This window comes from Lepidochelys olivacea, assembly GCF_965140295.1.
Source record: "Lepidochelys olivacea isolate rLepOli2 genome assembly, chromosome: 2".
Taxonomy (NCBI): domain Eukaryota; kingdom Metazoa; phylum Chordata; order Testudines; family Cheloniidae; genus Lepidochelys; species Lepidochelys olivacea.
This window is the reverse complement of record NC_140412.1, coordinates 92,320,468-92,339,153: the sequence shown is the minus strand read 5'-3', so window position 1 is coordinate 92,339,153 and position 18,686 is coordinate 92,320,468. Positions and strand designations below refer to the sequence as shown.

Here is an 18,686-nt window from a genome sequence, read left to right as displayed (position 1 = left end):
AAGGTCCTGATTGGGGTGGTGGAAGGATTCCGGGTGGGACGCCCTGGGACTGATGGTACGTCCATGGGATCCAAAACTGCCATTGTGGTGGCCATTGGGGTGCTGAAGTCCTCCACTGGGGTCCTGCCTTAAACTCCCCGCTGATCTGGGTGCCTCAGATGCCCCCGATGTCCTGCCTGAGCAAAAGGACAACCTTGAGTGGGACAGCCAAGGGGGAGCGGCGCAAGACTGCACCGGAGATGCACCCTCCTGAGAGGGCGAGTGGCGGCTGTCCGATGGACGGGATGGGTGCCGTGAGCCATAGTCATGCCACAATGTAGAGTGGTGCCGCAGTGTGGAACAATGCTGCGATCAAGAATGGCACCGCAATGTACAGCGGTGCCAGTCAGCCATGCGATGCCTGGAAGCTGAGCGGCGTGCAGACTGGGGCCGGTGCCAGGAGTGGTGCTGCGAGGTCACAGAACAAGACCTGGATCTCGAATGGGACCATGACCTGTATGCTGACGACCACCTCGACCGGCGCCAGGACTCAGAGCATATGGCTGATGGGGAGATGGTTAGGAGATGTCCAGGTAATCTCCAAGCCAGATTTTAACATCGAGAGAGAAGAAAATGAAGAAAGAAAGGATACAGCCATGGGTAGGAGAATGTATATAAGGAGGAAGGGTAGTGTACATACCAGTCTAATAGGTGATGCTGGCAGTAGAATGTCTGTGTCTAATTGGGTGAAGAATGTGAGCGAGGCCAAACAGCAAAAATTAAGGTGTTTGTACACTAATGTGAGGAGCTTAGGTAACAAAATGGAGGAACTAGAGCTACTGGTGCAGGAAGCGAAACCAGATATTATAGGGATAACAGAAACATGGTGGAATAGTAGTTATGACTGGACACAGGTATTGAAGGGTATGTGCTGTTCAGGAAACACAGAAATAAAGGCAAAGGTGGTGGAGTAGCATTGTATATCAATGATGAGGTAGACTGTAAAGAAATAAAAGTGATGGAATGGATAAGAAAGTCTGTCTGGGCAAAAATCACATTGGGGAAGAAAAAGATACTAAAGCCTCCCCTGGGAAAGTGCTTGGGGTGTGCTATTGACTGCCAGGATCCGATCTGGATATGGATAGAGCCCTCTTTAATGTTTTTGAATTAAGCAAATACTAATGGGAATTGTGTGATCATGGGAGAATAACTTCCCAGATATAGACTAGAGGATGAGTGCTAGTAATAATAATAGGGCTCAGATTTTCCTGGATGCAACAGCTGATGGATTCCTTCACCACGTAGTTGCCGAACCGACAAGAGGGGATGTCATTTTAGATTTGGTTTTGGCGAGTAGTGACAACCTCACAGAAGAAATGGTTGTAGGGGACAACCTTGGTTCGAGCGATCATGAGCTAATTCAGTTTAAACTAAATGGAAGGATAAACAAAAATAGATCTGTGACTGGGTTTTTGATTTCAAAAGAGCTAACTTTAAAAATTAAGGAAATTAATTAGGGAAGTGAATTGGACTGAAGAACTTGTAGATCTAAAGGCGGAGGAGACCTGGAATTACTTCAGGTCAAAGTTGCAGAAACTATCAGAAGCCTGCAACTCAAGAAAGAGGAAAAAATTCATAGGCAGGAATTGTAGACCAAGATGGATGAGCAAGCACCTTAGAAAGGTGATTAAGAAAAAGCAGAAAGCCTACAAGGAGTGGGAGACAGGAGGGATTAGCAAGGAAAGCTACCTTATTGATATCAGAACATCTTAACGGGACTAAATTGGGGGGGCCCAGATAATCTTCATCCAAGAATATTAAAAGAACTGGCACATGAAATTGCAAGTCCATTAGCAAAAAAATTTTAATCATTCTTTAAACTCAGGGGTTGTACCATATGACTGGAGAATTGCTAACATTGTTCCTATTTTTAAGAAAGGTAAAAAAAGTGACCTGGGTAACTACAGGCCTGTTAGTTTGACAGCTGTAGGATGCAAGGTCTTGGAAAAATTTTTGAAGTAGTTAAGGACATTGAGGTCAATGGTAATTGGGACAAAATACAACATGGTTTTACAAAAGGTAGATCGTGTCAAACCAACCTGATCTCCTTCTTTGAGAAAGTAACAGATTTTTTAGACAAAGGAAATGAAGTGGATCTAATTTACCTCAATTTCAGTAAGGCATTTGATATGTTTCCACATGGGGAATTATTAGCTAAATTGGAAAAGATGGGGATCAATATGAAAATTGAAAGGTGGATAAGGAATTGGTTAAAGGGGAGACTACAACGGGTCACACCGAAAGGTGAACTGTCAGACTGGAAGGAGGTTACTAGTGGAGTTCCTCAGGGATCGGCTTTGGGACCAATCTTTTTATTACTGACCTTGGCACAAAAAGTGGGAATGTGCTAATAAAGTTTGCGGATAACACAAAGCTGGGAGGTATTGCCAATACAGAGAAGGATCGGGATATCATACAGGAAGATCTGGATGACCTTGTAAACTGGAGTAATAGTAATAGGATGAAATTTAATAGTGAAAAGTGCAAGGTCATGCATTTAGGGATTAACAACAAGAATTCTGTTATAAACTGGGGACGCATAACTTGGAAGTAACAGAGGAGGAGAAGGACCTCCGAGTATTGGTTGATCACAGGATGACTGAGCCGCCAATGCGATATGGCCGTGCAAAAACTTAATGCGATTTTGGGATGCATCAGGCGAGGTATTTCAAGTAGAGATAAGGAGGTGTCAGTACCATTATACAAGGCACTGGTAAGACCTCATCTAGAATAGTGGGTGCAGTTTTGGTCTCCCATGTTTAAGAAAGATGAATTCAAACCGGAACAGGCACAGAGAAGGGCTACTAGGATGATCCGAGGAATGGAAAACCTGTCTTATGAAAGGAGACTCAAAGAGCTTGGCTTCTTTAGCCTAACCCAAAGAAGGCTGAGAGGAGACAGGGTTGCTCTCTATAAATATATCAGAGGAATAAATACCACAGAGGGAGAAGAATTATTTAAGCTCAGTAGCAACGTAGACATGAGAACAAATGGATATCAACTGGCCATCAGGAAGTTTACACTTCAATTTAGACGAAGGTTTCTAACCGTCAGAGGAGTAGAGTTCTGGAACAGCCTTTCAAGGGAAGCAGTGGGGCAAAAGACATATCTGGCTTCAAGAGAAAAGTTGATAAGTTTATGGAAGGGATCATACGATGGGATAGCCTAATGTTGGCAATTAAACTGATCTTCGACTATTAGCAGTGGATATGCCCAATGGCCTGTGATGGGACGTTCAATGTGGTGGGATCCGAGTTATTATAGAGAATTCTTTCCAGGGTGTCTGGCTGGTGAGTCTTGCCCACATGCTCAGGGTTTAGCTGATTGCCATATTTGGGGTCGGGAAGGAAGTTTCCTCCAGGGCAGATTGGCAGAGGCCCTGGGGGGGGGGGGTTTCGTCTTCCTCTGCAGCGTAAGGCACGGGTCACTTGCTGGAGGATTCTCTGCACCTTGAAGTCTTTAAACCACGATTTGAGGACTTCAATAGCTCAGACATAGGTTAGAGGTTTGTTACAGGAGTGGGTGGGTGAGATTCTGTGGCCTGCGTTGCACAGGAGATCAGACTAGATGATCATAATGGTCCCTTCTGACCTCAATGTCTATGATTCTATGAACATGGCAGGCTTGCCTCTGGATGGTGCCATGCTCCGAGCGAGTGGAGGCTTGTCCCTCATAGTTGGAGACTTAGGTGCTGCCATCTCAATGAGGTCCCTAGTGGCTTCAAAGGTTTCCAGGGTGGAAGGCATCGTAACTTCCCCCACATGCAGCCATTGGGAGTCCAGGAAAATAGGACTCTCTGGAGAGATGGGACCCGCGCTGGCTGTATGCGGCCCGATGGTCTGCCAGCCATAGGCATGTCCCCTGCACTGTTCGCTTCCAGGGGTACAGTTGTGGTAACAACCCGAGGGGAGTATTTCCCCTTTGCCTGTTTCTTGCAGGCAGCCAGGGAATGAAAGCGGTGCCAGCGAGAACACTTCTGGAGCCTGGGGGAAGCAGCGGCTCCTGGGTTGGCGCGCCGGGTCCTTTCTCAGCACCATAGATGGGACTGCAGGGGGAGTGCTCTTCACCGAGGCACTCGGGGCCAGGTCCTGCTGAGGATGGAGGACTGACTCCATTAGGAGTTGATTCAGAGGAATGCCCCTCTCCTTCCTGGTGCGAGGTTTGAAAGCCTTGCAGATCTTACACTTGTCCACAGATAGGAGTCGTGGGGGTCACCCATGGGCATAGGCTTCGCACAGCAACTACAGAGTTTGAAGCCCTGAGACGCATGCCCTGAATCCCCAGTGGGGCGTGTGCTGGATGCTAAATATGCCAACCTGCTAAATAGCAAGACTAACCACTAACGATTAACAATTAAAGAGAACTATTTACAGAAGATAACAGAGGAGCTAGGGATTAGTCGGACACTTGCAAAGCAAGAAGCCACTGTTCCAACAACCGTCACTGGCGGTAAGAAGGAACTGAAGGGGGGGTCGGGCCGGCAGGTTGTACAGAGAGCGCCATACTGGCACCACTTCAGGGGGGTCCATAGCCGGTCCAACAGGTAGCTGCGAGGCACAAACTTCAGACAGCCGTGCACGCGGCGCACTCACACACACAACTGGAATTGAGATGAGCAAGCACTCAAAGAAGCATTAGCTGTCGCTACCAGCAAATCAAACAACATGCACAAGCCTCTTAGGAAAATCCAATCCTGTTCTTAAAAAAGGTAAATTTTATTAAAAACAAAAAGGAAGAAAATATATCTGGAACTTAGGCTTTTGCTCTATTTTAAAAGAGCAATTCCAAAAATTAAGCACCCAAAATAGCTTTCTTTGGAGTTAGCTTAAACGTTACAAGCAAACAAAAACACTCGGGGTTAGCACAAAGGAGTTCACAATCCTTAAAAAACAAACAGAAATAAACCTAATCGCGTCTTCCGAAACATTCCTAATTTACTTACATATTTGGGTTGTTAAAATTAGTTCTAGATATGATCTGATTATTTTCATATCTGGTTTAAACTTTACACAGCATTCCTGCTACCCTGTCTCTTCAGCCCAGAGAGAACAACAGACAAAGGGAAAAGTTTCTTTCCCAATTTTAAGAAGTTCTAGCCTTCCCATTGGCTCTTTTGGTCAGGTGCCCACACTTTTTTTTTTTTTTTTTAAAAACCTGCGGGAGTTTTTAACCCTTTACAGGTAAAGCAAGTAGAGAACAGCTACCAAGAAAGATCTCTCAGCTAACTGGCTGGCTGTCCATCAAAGGGAGCTACCCCACCCCTTCCCTCCCCACACTTCATTTATCACACAAGCTCCAAAGTGGACAGCGCTATGTCAGCAGGAGAGCTTCTCCCATTGACTCAGCAGCTACACTAGAGAACTACAGTGGCACAGCTGCATTGGTACAGCTGCGCTGCTGTAAGCTCTCTAGTGTAGCCATAGCCTGAGTGAACTCCCCTTCCCTGCCACAATCCTGTACATAGAGGAACTAGTATAACTGACTACTGCATCTGCTCTTAGCTCTATGCACTAGGAAGAGAAAGCAAGCAAGCGAAGCAGGAGAATCTGACTAGCAGGCTGCTTGCCCCTTTTGTATCTTTTTCTCTTGAAGGGAAACCTAAATGGAGGCGGAAACAAGACATAAATTTAGAACAAAACTATTAATTTATATTTTTGTATTAGGCCTTTACATTAATATACTGAAGACAAATCCTCCTTTTACTGAAGGACTATTTCTGAAAAAGTCTGGTCTGCTGGAAGAGGTGAAAACCTAACATGTGCTAAAAAGAGCACTAACAGTCAATTACCACACAGATTTAAAAAGCCTTTAAGCATATGGAGCCTGGAATTATGCCTTTGGCTTACCTGTTTTAATCTATTTTCAGACAGCTTCAATGCTGTACTATATTCTGAAAGTTGCTGTCTTTCACAATCACCTCTTGGCACTTCTGGTGGCACCAGCTGCTTGAAATAGGCTTCTAGTTGGTTGTCACAGAACTCTTCATCATCAATATCGTCATCTATTGATATAGAGAAAATGCATTTAAAGTTTGCATTGCTATAGATATATTAAAGGAGAACGCGCGCACGCGATAAAAATTACCCCCATTACCATAGCATCGGTGCACCTCATAATACCCAATGTACTGAAAATCACAACACCATAATGAGGCAGGGAATTATTATTGTCCCCATGTTATCAACAGAGAACTGAGGCAAAGAGACTATGACTTACCCAAATGTTACACAAGAAAACTGGTGAAGCAAGCAACTGGACCTGGATCTGCAAAGTACAGCTAATCAGGATTTTTTTTTTTTTTTGATAAAATGTCTTTTCATTGAAAAATGCCAATTACTCAAAACAAAAATTTTGCAGGAAGGGATTGGTTATCAGATTCTCAACTCAAAAAATTTGAAAAAAGTTTCAAAGTTGTTTCAACAAGATGTTTTAACATTTTCTAAACAAAATGAATTATAAACTTTTACAGTATTTTGAAATGTAAGCTAATTATAGTACAAAGCCTTTTTTTAAATAAAAATGGTCAAAATTGAAACCTAGTAAAGTTGATCAACAGCCGCACATCTGTCAATTTAAGAGACTGTTTTCCTATCTCATAAAAATTTTGGGAATTCTTCCTATTCCTGAATCAGGATGAAAAATTAAAATTTCAAATGCTCTCACAAACCAAAAAGCCTATGCTAAGGAGTTGTTTAGTTCCAGTATAGACGTTTGGGCTTGAGCTGGAACCTGGGCTCTAGGACCCTGCAAGATGGAAAGGTCTCAGAACTTGGGCTGCAGCCCCAGCCTGAATGGCTACACTGCAATTAAACAGCCCAAGCCCCGTAAGCCTGAGTCAGCTGGCACAGGCCAGCCATATGTGTGTAATTGCAGTGCAGACATACCCTAAGAGACCCACGCCCTTTACACTTGGGTGGTCTCCTACTAGAAAGCTGATAATATAGTCTGCTACTCTAACTGCAACTCAGTATCTTAGGGCATGACAAAGGTACAACTTTCAGAACTGTTGCAAAATATATTTTAAGTATTAAATTAACACTAAGATTTGCTCTTATTTCATTGCAGTCATGAGAACATTTTATGCTACACTATATTTTTTCTAAAAATGCTTAAGAAGATAGTCTCCTAAAGGAGTTGCATACAGATATTAAGCAAAGAGTTTGTTTTCAAACGAAAGAAAGTTTGTCTTCAAATTGATTTGGACACTTTGGAGATTTTCTGGCAAAATTATCTTCACAATGGAAACAGTTAGGAATGCCGTACAACCAACTCTGCCCCTTTGTGGGTATGCATTAGTCTTTACTCATTACTTACATTCCACACCCACCCCAAACTCCCCACAGAGCCATTCTCGTTCAGTGAACAGAATGGACAGTCCTCAGGGTAGTCACACAGCTTAATAGATTCTGAGGTCAGAAGAGTCATTATGATCTTGTTTGACCTCCTGTATAACAGGCCACAGAACTTACAAAATAATTTCTAAAGCATATCTTTTAGAAAGGCATCCAATCTTGATTTAAAAGTAGTCAGCGATGGAGACCATCACAACAGTTTATTGAAGAGCCCATTATCAAATATTTATTCCCCATGTATATGCTTGAAGACTAATCATAATCACCTCAACCTTCTTAGTTAAGTTAGGCTGAAAGAGCTCAATCTGTTTGTCACTAAAAGTTATGTTTTCTAACCCTTCAGTCATTCTCGTGGCTCTTCTCTGGGCCATCTCCATTTTATCAATATCCTTCTTGAATTGTGGACACCGAATTGGACACAGTATTCCAGCAGCAGTGCCAAATACTGAGGTAAAATAACCTCTCTATTCCTACTCAAGATTTCCCTATTTATATATCCAAAGACCACATTAGCTCTTTTGGTCAAAGGAGGCCTTGGCCTGTGGACCCCCGTTTTATCTGCTGCAGAAGTTGGAAAGTGTGCTGTGAATAAGACAAAGGATTGCAGGATAATAAAGTATGGTCTCATGTATAAGCAGTAGAATGCCTCCTTGGAGAATTGTATTCTATCCTTACTTCTAAAAAGCTGGACAAGTCACTTAAACCAAGCTTTTCACAGTTGGCCTCTAATTCTCTGTTTCTGGATGGCCAACTTGAGACACCTGGGGCCTGATCCACAGAAATGCTGAGCACTAAACACCAGCAAATGAAGTCAAATGCAAAATGTGAATGCTCAGCAACTTTGGTAGTAAAGCAACATTGCCTAGACGAATGAGCCTAGAGTTAAGAGCCAAGAGGTCCAAAGTCCTAATAATCACTCTGCCACAGACTCTCCTGTGTGGCTCTGGGGAAGTTCATACTGCCTTTGTCAATTCCCGCTCAATCTGTAAAATGGAGATATACTAACCCAGGGGTCGGCAACCTTTCAGAAGTGGTGTGCCGAGTCTTCATTTATTCACTTTAATTTAAGGTTTCGCATGCCAGTAATACATTTTAACCTTTTTTAGAAGGTCTCTCTAAAAGTCTATATAACTAAACTATTGTTGTATGTAAAGTAATAACGTTTTTAAAATGTTTAAGAAGCTTCATTTAAAAATTAAATTAAAATGCTGATCTTACGCCACTGGCCCACTCAGCCCGCTGCCAGCCTGAGGTTCCATTCACCTAGGCCACCAGGAGGCTGAGCAAGGCCTGTGGCTGGTACCCCAGCTGGCAAGGGGCTGGCAGCCAGAACCCCAGACTGGCAGTGGGCTGAGTGGCTCAGCCCGCTGCCGGTCTGGGGTTCCATACGCTGGCTCCGGCCAGCCAGCTGCTGGCCCCTCTCAGCCTGCAGTCCCATCTGCCGGCCCCTCTCAGCCTGCTGCTGTCTGGGATCCCGGCCCTGCCCACATAGAGCAGGTACCTACCTTCTCCCTGGTTCTAGCCCATTCTCTTCCTCTCTCTGCACTGAGCTAAGGGTGGGAGTGCACTGAGCACAGGGCTGTGGGTGAAGGAGCAGGCTGAGGGTTAGGGTGCAGGATCTGGTCAGGAGCTAGAATGAGGGAGAGGGCTAAGGGTTGGGGCAAGAGATTTGGGTATGGAGTGCTTACCTGGGCAGCTCCCATTTGGTGCGAGAAGTGCAGATGAGAATTTATGGGTAGGGGGGTGTGCAGGAGCTCCCATTTGGTGCTCAGGGAGGGGGAGGGAATGTGGGGAGTGCAAGAGTCAGGGCAGGGGGCTGCGGTGTGTGAGGAGGGTGCAGAAGTCAGGGCATGGAGTGTGGGGGGGGGTGCAAGGGTCAGGGTAGAGGACTGGGAGTGTGGGGGAGATGCAGGGGTCAGGGCAGGGGGCTGGGGGTCTATAGTTGGGGAGGTGCTCCCAACCCCCTGTCCAGAGCGGCTCACAGCAGGGGGCTGGAGAAAATATGCCCTGATTCCACCCCGCTTCCCCAAGATCCCGTCCCAACCTCTTCTCTGCCTCCTCCCCAGAGCAGCAAGCATGCTGCGGCTCCGCTTCTCCCCCTCCTATGTAAGGGCCATCAGCTGATCGGTGGCAGGGAGGAAGAGGAGCAGGAACCCAGCACGCTGGGGGAAGAGGCGGGGGAGGGGGGAGCTTGCTTGCCCTGCAGCAGCAGCTGGCAGGAGCAAGCTTCTTCACCCTGCGAGGGGGGGGGGGGGGGCAGAGGCATGGAGAAGAGCAGGCTGGGGCAGGAAAGATTTTTAATGGAACACTGCTGCCTGCCGGGGTCCTGGCCTGAGCAGGGCTGGTGGTTGGGACCCAGCAGGCAGCAGCGTGCCATTAAAAATAGGTTTGCATGCCATCTTTGGCATGCATGCCATAGGTTGCTGAACCCTGTACTAACCCATTAATTAATATTTGTATAGTACTTTGAACATTAGTGCTATATAATGCTGAAGTACTTTGAAAAGTCAGGCACTAGGTGTCTCAACTTAGGACCTCCAATTAGTGGTTACATTCGCATAATCTGGCCTCGGTCTCCCTAAGTCTCAATTCCCTATTTGTACACATTTGGGAATAATGATCTATCTCACAAGGTAACCATCAAGATAAGCGAATGTTTGCAAGCTTTGGAGACCATGGTGATGTACACCAGTAGTTCTCAACCAGTGGTACACATACCTATGGGTGCTCCAGTGTAGGTGACTCCTGAGCAGTACCCAGATAGGAGTTTGGGGCTTCAGAGTTGAGACTGTTTGGATAATACTGAACAGCTAAAACTAGTGTAAGAAGCAGAGGTCCCAGTAACTGCATTGTGTTATGCAAAGGTCTGCATGGACACCCAAGTGGCTGCTCTGCAGATTTTCAAGTTGGGACATTCTTGAGGAAGGCAACCGAGGAGGCAACCAATCTCCTTGAGTGTGTGCAGTTCCAGATGGAGATACTACACTGCGAACCTGATAGCAGTGTTTAATACGCTAAGAGACCCATTTGGAAAGCCTCTGGCTGATATTGCCGTACTTTTAGTCGGATCTGCAATGGAAAGGAAGAGCTTAGGAGATTTCCTAAAAGCCTTTTATCCAGAAGGCCAGGGCTCTCCTAACACCGAGCATGTGTAGTATGGCTTCTTATCACAGTGAGCTTTAGGATAAAAGGTCAGGAGGTGAACTGGTTAGTTTATGTGAAAAGATGAGGTCATCTAGGATATGAACTTTGGGTGTGGCCTGAGAGTAACCTTGTCATTAAAGAAAATGAAAACGGGGGTGCACAATAAGTGCCGCTATCTCCCCTATTCTCCTCATCAAAGTGATGGCGACCAGAAATGCTGTTTTCATTGACAGGGGTGTGAGTGAACAAGTGATCATAGGTTCAAAGGAGGATCTAGTCAGGCTCTTTAAAATTAAGTTCAGGTCCCATGTTGGAGTAGGATGTCTGGGTTGGGGAAAGAGGTTTGCTGTGCTCTTGAGCAACCTCTTTGTAGTTGAGTGAGAGAAAACATAGTATCTCTTTATTTGTAGATGGCTATCAGACGTACACTGAGTGAATGGAGAGATAATCCTGATTTCGTGAGTCAGTTTGTTGTCTAAAACCATGGGGAGAGTAGCAGATGCCAGGGTAATTTGACTGGGAATTGCACCAAACTTGAAACCTGGTCCACTTTTGTCGGTAAATTTGACAGGTAGCTGATTTCCTACTGTGTAGTAACACTTCTTGTACCTCCTCAGAGCAGGAGCTGTGTTGGAATCAGGCCTTGAGCCGGAGTATCTGCAGGTTGGGATGAAGAGTGCGTTCTTCGTTCCGCAAGAGGAGGTAAGGAGTGGGTTGAAAAGGGATCCGTGGACACCGCCAGCTGTGCCAGGTGGACGCAGTCAGTATGACATTTGCTTTTTCTCTTTTTATTTTTAAGAGGTCCTTCAACAGCAGAGGGAATGGGGGAAAGGCATGTAGAAGGACCTCGTTCCATGGAAGGAGGAGAGCATCCCCAAATGAGTGCTGTCAAAGGCCTGCCCTGGAACAGTAGCATAGGCATTTCTTGTTCAGATAAGTGGCAAACAAGCCTATCATCTGTATCCCCCATTGACAGAATATGTTGTCAAGTACTGCTGGGTTCATTTCCCACCTGTGGTTGTATGAGAACTTGCGACTCAAATGGACTGTTGTTGTGTTCTGCACTCCTGGTAGATAGGTCACTGATATTAGAACATTTGGGAAATACATCCTTTCCAAAGCTTTAGCACTTCTGCACAGAGGGCTGATGATCTGGCGCTCCCAACAATTTATGTAGTACGTGCACATGGTGTTGTCTGTCATGACTTTTGTTTGTATACCTCTGATCAATGGAAGGAAGTGAGCGCAAGTATTTCTGACTGTTCTGAGTTCAAGGAAGTTAATGTGAAGAATATCCACCGCAGGCAACCATTTGCCCAATTCCCAGGGAGGGAGGGAAACACTTCCAGAACCCTCCTGGCCAAATTGGGAAGGAGAGGAGAGCTGATGAACCCTGCTTTTCCAAGAGCGCTCAGGAACCATTTTAGGACTGGGCGGGGGGAGAGAGGAAAGGGGGATTGTGACCCCTCATATGTGCCATCTGTGTTCTCCAGTGGCTCCTTGGAACTTTCCTCTTGAGTTGGCAGACCATGGTCCTCCTCATCCTTGGCCAGAGCAGGGAGAGGCTCTAGACTTCCGGTCCGTCTTTCCTGTGTCGGAGTTGTGGCTGCTTCTACATTTACAGGATCCCGTGTGCCAGTCTGACTAATAGGCAAGGGACCGAACAGAGTCAGGGACAGAATGCTGGGTGTAGGCTGGGCACAACTCACCATCTGCCAAGTCTGGGAGGGCAGTCTTACAAATGGAGCACTGTTTGGATTTCACTTAGTGCTTTTTAGGCTGCTCTGCCATACCTGGAAGTGCAGGGGAGCCAGCAGATATGAAGATGAAAGCTGTAAAAATCACCTTCTGCACGCTGCCAGAGGCAGAGAAACTGGAAGCAAGCAGGAGCTGTGGCCAGACGATACTACTCCAAAACTCTGATTTGCCTCCATGAACTTCAGAGAGAAGAGACCAGCCCACACCTCAAGAACTGTGGGAGATGCTGAGATGAAGCAAGTCTTTAATTGCATATCAGAACAGACGATAGAATTAAGGTTGACTGAACTTTTGCAAATTTAAAACTCCTGACACTGCAATTTAAGTAACTTTCTTTTAACTTTTTTTTTAATGCAATATACAAATAAGGTTAGAAGTCACACAAACAGAAATAAAGAACTAGAAGGTTTCAAGTGTACACTTCTAAGTCTACAACTCAGGCTTAAATGTTCAGTTGTTCTGTCACGACAGACAACTAATTTTAGTTGTATTCCCTACCCAGAGTTGCTAGTCTCTACATAAGTTGACTGCTTTTCTCCTTAAACTTCTATTTGTTTCACAGCACTGACAGAGTACAGTTCAGCTTTTAATTTCTAACTAGCTAAGATCATGTCAATTAATACCAAGTTCAGCATTGAATTCTCTATGCACCAATATTTTAACAACTATAGGGTGTCTCGGGGAAGGTACCTTTAATTGTAGAAGTTTACTTACTCATTTTAAGCACGACTTCAGAAAAATCTGGCCTTCTAAATTTTAGAGGTACTTCATTTCCATCCAAGTTTATGCTCCTCTCATGCAGGATTAGTAGTGATAGTGGATTCATGTCATTAAAAAAGTTCTGCTGGAACCAATATACATGAAAACACGCTACAAGTTAAATAATATACTGTACCAGTTGAGTTTCCTTCTAGGCTTGCAAGAGAGAGCAGTTTCTCATTTTCTAAGAAACCTGAAAGACTTGTGCTGAAATGGTCACTTAAGTTGGTGGAAGGTGAAATTTTTTCTCCAGGTTCAGGTGCACCAATCTATGAAAAAATTAAAACATGTAAGTGCTTAAGAGTTCCCAACTACTGTATAAATCAGTAGTGAAAACAGCTTCTTCATATGTTAGTCACTTTCTTTAGTAATTTGACCACAACTCTTCCTTCTCTTTGCATTCCCTCACCATGAGTTCTGGTTGTGAGGCACCATGTGTTCTCCTTGCAGCCATTCCCAGAAAGAGTAATAGAGACAGGTACAAGGAAGACAGGAGCTTGGAAAGTAGAGAGGAAAAGGCTGACTCAACCATATTTAAAGATTTTTAGAGGGAAAGCTAAGCACTTGAAGTTTTCCATGTGAAAAAGATCCGTTACTCCCATATCCTACATTGAAGCCTGCAGAAGGACTCGCTTGAACAAGGCTCATGACCTGTTAAAGCAAAACTCCAGCCCCTGTGGGCCTTATACACCAAGCCAATTGAAATTGTTGCATGTGAGGAACTTCACACAATTATTGAAATGTTAGTTTTGAAATTTTGTTTCAGCTGAATCCAGTTAACTAAAAATAAAGTATTTTAAAAATTCTATACCTTTGAGATCTACATACACACATACATTTACATGATAACAGCACCACCATAACAAGCAGATGATTCATTCTAATTTCACTTGTAAGACTATCAACACACAGAAATGACAAAACTTCTTGGATGCAATTCAAATAGGGCTTATGAATAAGGAATCAATTTTTAGGAGTTTAAAGGCAATTAGTAGTCCCCTCTAAAATGAAAGATTAAACCACCTAGGACAAAAATAAAATTATCTGGGTAACTCATTGCAAGATCAATATCCCTTTTTCCAGGGGTCAAGGGGAAAGCCATCAAGCCATTATTTGGCAAAGCTGCAAAATGACAGTAGCAAGTTATTTCTGCCTTTCGTACTCTGCATTATGTTGCAATGTGGAGGATGTTACAAATTTAAGGGACACAGAAGGTAAAACACTAAGCCAGTAGAGTTTGTTTCGCTCTACAGAAAACTTATCCCCTTATTTATGTTAATACAGTTTTTTGGGGGTGTTTTTTTGTTTGTTTTTTATAAAATCAGTTCTTTTGTTTCCCAGCACGTGGAACAGATTTACCTGGTTTTCCTTTTTACTTTGTGGCAGTGAACATATTCCAGTGGACAAGTCTGTAACAAAGAAGTGTGTTATTTAACAGCACCTTGAATTTGTTCCTATATTAGGCTACTTAATTTGTATATTCACACTTTCTTTGCGAACAAGGAATAATTATAACTACAACAGGCTAAGCTTCTTTGGCCAAGGACTTGTTATTTAGTTTGTCAAGTATTATGCACACTTAAAGTAGCTTATTTTATGGTACTGTAAAGACAAAATCCACATTTATGGGATTATGTATTTCTGATCATTATTCTTATTACACCAATATCAAGATACCCCAGTAGAAATTGGGGCTTCATAGTGGGTGGTAGTGCACAAAGTGAACAAGAGAATGTCTGTTCCAAGGTCTTAGAATCTACTTAGACAAGATAGGATGGGAGGGAAACAGAGGGCTGAAGTGACGTGCTGAAGATCACAGAGTGTCAGTGGCAGACACTGAAATAACAGGTCTTTTGAGTCTTAGTGCTGTGTTCTAGCCACTGAGCCACACTATTTCTTTCATCACTTACAATTACCTTGTGTTTCCTCCATACATTACCCGCACATTGTTTCAATTGCTGTATTTTAAGCTCTTAGTGAGCAGAGGGTTCTTTCTTTTTGTCTTTGTACAGTACCTAGCACATTAGAGCCCTGAACCCCAAGTGGGCTCTCTAGGTACCACTGCAATAGAAAACAAAAACAAAAACAAAAAACACCCACCAACAACTTGACATGAAATTCACTAATCCAGAATTTATTCTTATTGGTCTACAAAAATGTTTCAAGCCCTAGTGGATCATGAGATGCTACCGGAAAGCATTAGTATCACCTAATATAATAATTCAAGAATACTGGACAGTTAACTTTGCAAGCTTCCCGGTTCCAAAAACAAAAAACCACACAAGTTAAATTTGTCTTGGCATTTTTGCAATGGTTACGTCTCCCTATAAAATACGAATGGGTATTTTAGTCCACAACTACTGCTGAAATCTCAAGAAATGTGTTTTATGTTCAAGAGGAACTATTTTCTAATTTCATTAGGCCACTAAAGTGGATGCATCTTTTCCAGTCTGATATTCTTTTGAACAGCAACTAGCTACTATTTCCCATTGAATGGAGAAACAGGAATATAGGAACGAGATCTCACTAATGATGCATAAAATAATATTTATTAAAAATATTAATATTGTTTTACAGTGCAATTAATCATGATTACTTTTTTTAATCATTTGACAGCCCTACTGAAAATATAACAATATCTGTGTATATTCTAGTTACGTTAGAAAACGTTCAGACTGATTAAAGAAATTGCAGGAGGTTTCTCCTTTCTGTCCAAGAACAAGCAAATTTCTCTAAGATTTCCCTAAAATTTCCCTACTTACCTCTAAAAGGGTTTATATAAATTCAAAAAAGTCTGTAGTTTAAACTATCTTGCTTTTAACTTTTGGGCCAATTTCTTTTACACTAGGTATTGAAAAATGGATGTAAGCTTGGTTGTTGTAACAGTTGCTTTATATAGAATATTTGATGGGAGTTTTAACTGTAAAGACCAACTGAAATCACAAAAAGGACTTCAAAGAAGTAACACTGAAGCTCCTTATCAAACCATAAAATATAGGGATAAAGTGCTCCTAATAAGAGCTGGCCTACCATTTCTTGCTGTTCTAAACTAAATATTTTTAGTAGTTTATAAAATAAAATTACCTTACTTCTACCAATTTAAACTTACCCCTTTCTACCCCACAGAACTTCAGCAGCTATGAGGAATGCAAATTTCCTTGCAGTTTTTTTTGTGGGTTTTTGTTTGGTGGGGGGGAGGGGGGGATTTGGACGGGGAACCAAAGTACAAATAGAGAGCATTTTATGGAGTCCCTGGGGTTTCCTAATATTTGCACTCAACTACTGGAAAGCTAGTTTAATAAAATACTGACAACAGTTTAAGATCAGGTTACTTATTACTATCTTACTTCCCTTAACTCTCTATTCTTATTTCAAGGCAGCATGATTTTAGCAGCTGGTATTTCAAACCACAGGATTTAGGTATTAATGTATCATGTCATTTGAAAAAAAAAAGTTACCTTTTCCGTAACTGGTGTTTTTCGAGATGTGTTGCTCATGTCTATTCCACAATAGGTGTGCATGCTCGCCACGTGCACTGGTGCTGGAAGTTTTTCCCCTAGCACGTACACGTAGTGGGGGGAGCACCCCCGGCGACCCCTGGAGTGGCGCCTGCCTGGCATGGTATAAGGAGAGCTGCACGCTACCCCCACCTTCAGTTCCTTCTTGCCAGACAACTCCGACAGAGGGGAAGGAGGGCGGGGTGTGGAATAGACATGAGCAACACATCTCAAAGAACACCAGTTACGGAAAAGGTAACTGTCTTTTCTTCAAGTGATTGCTCATGTGTATTCCACAATAGGTGTATCCAAGCTGTATCTGTTGAAGGTGGGTAGGTGTTCACAAGTTTCCAGCACGGAGGACAGCCCTACCAAACCTGGCATCATCCCTGGTTTGAGGGACAATCACACAGTGCTAGGTGAACGTGTTAACCAAAGACCACATGGCAGCCCTACAAATGTCCTGGATGGGGACGTGGGCCACGAAGGCAGCCGAAGAGGCCAGCACCTGAGTCGAGTGTGCCCTCACAATGGGTGGCGAGGGAACACCCGCCTGCTCATAACAGGAACGGATGCACGAAATGATCCAACTGGAAAGCCACTGAGTGGAAATCGGCTGGCCCCTTGCGCGCTCAGCCGAGACGACAAACAGTTGCAAGGACTTTCTGAATGGCTTAGTCCGCTCGAGGTAGAAAGCCAGAGCGCACTGCACATCGAGCGTGTGGAGACAGCGCTCCGCACTGGACACAGGAGGCTTGAGGCAGAGGAACAGTAGAAAAATGTCCCGACCCATGTGGTAGGTGGAGACCACCTTCAGTAGGAACGCAGGGTGTGGGCGGAGCTGGACCTTGTCCTTATGAAAGACCGTGTACGGCGGCTTGGAGATCAGGGCCCTGAGCTCCAAGACTCGCCTGGCTGACGTGATTGCAACCAGGAAGGCCACCTTCCACGAGAGGTGAGACTAGGAGCATGTGGCCAGTGGTTCAAACGGGGGCCCCATGAGACGAGCCAACACCAGGTTTAGGTCCCACTGTGGGACCGTGAGTCTAGAATACAGAAAAAGACAAACCAAACCCTTAAGGAACTGGCCAGTCATAGCATGGGAAAATACTGTGTGCCCTTGCACCGGCGGATGGAAGGCAGATATGGCTGCCAAGTGCATCTTGAGTGACGAGGGCACCAGGCCCTGGGCCCTCAGGTGGAGAAGGTAATCAAGGATAAGCTGGATCGGGGTGGCCACAGGGGAGATACCCTGGTCCGCTGCCCACCTAGAAAACCGGGACCACTTTGCCAAATAAGCACGGTGAGTGGAGGGCCGTCTACTATCGAGGAGGACGTGCTGAACCTGTTCTGAGCACATCCTTTCCTCTCCACCTAACCACTAAGCAGCCACACCGTGAGGTGAAGAGCCGCTAGGTTGGGATGGAGGAGGCAGCCCTGGTCCTGAGAAAGAAGGTCCACGCAGAGCGGCAACAGCCATGACAGAGCTACCGCCAGGCCCATTAGGGTCCCATACCAATGCTGCCTGGGCCACACCAGGGCAATCAGGAGGACCCGGGCCTTGTCCGTCTTTATCTTCTCCAGGACTCTGCTGATTAGAGGGAACAGGGGAAAGGTGTAGAAAAGCCAGCCTGACCAGGACAGGATAAAGGAATCAGAGATAGCTCCCCTCCCCAGGTCCCACCTGGAGCAGAATCGGGGGCATCACTGGTTCTGCCGAGTCGCAAATAGGTGCAGCTGGGGAGTTCCCCACCTTTGCAAGAGCTGGTGGGACACTTCCAGGTGGAGGGACCACTCGTGTTGCAAGAAAAAGTTCCTGCTCAAGCATCCGCCCTCTTGTTCCGGGTGCCCAGCAGGTGGAAGGCCTTCAGGTGGATGTTGTGGGCTATACAGAAGTCCCACAGCCTCAGGGCTTCGTGGCAGAGGATCAGGCCCCACCTTGCCTGTTGATATAGAACATCAAGGCCATGTTGCCCGTGAGGACCCTGACTACCTTGCCTTCCAGGTGCTAGCGGAAGGCCATACACGCCAGCCGCACCACCCTGAGCTCCTTGACATTTATATGTAGGGTCAGGTCTTGAGCCAACCACAGGCCTTGGGTCTGAAAGTTCGCCACATGGGCCCCCCAAGCCAGGTC

General features: G+C 44.8%; 1 protein-coding gene across 1 annotated transcript in view; it reads right to left on the bottom strand.

Moving 5' to 3' along the window:
- CEP192 (centrosomal protein 192) overlaps positions 1-18,686 on the bottom strand; it is a 192,224-nt gene that overhangs the window by 154,836 nt on the left and 18,702 nt on the right. Inside the window, exons 6-8 of the mRNA XM_084619054.1 lie at positions 14,412-14,461; positions 13,189-13,321; positions 5,886-6,040 (exon numbers count right to left, since the gene is read on the bottom strand). Of these exons, the coding sequence (XP_084475180.1) occupies positions 5,886-6,040; positions 13,189-13,321; positions 14,412-14,461 (338 nt within the window). The remainder of the gene's footprint in view (positions 1-5,885; positions 6,041-13,188; positions 13,322-14,411; positions 14,462-18,686) is intronic.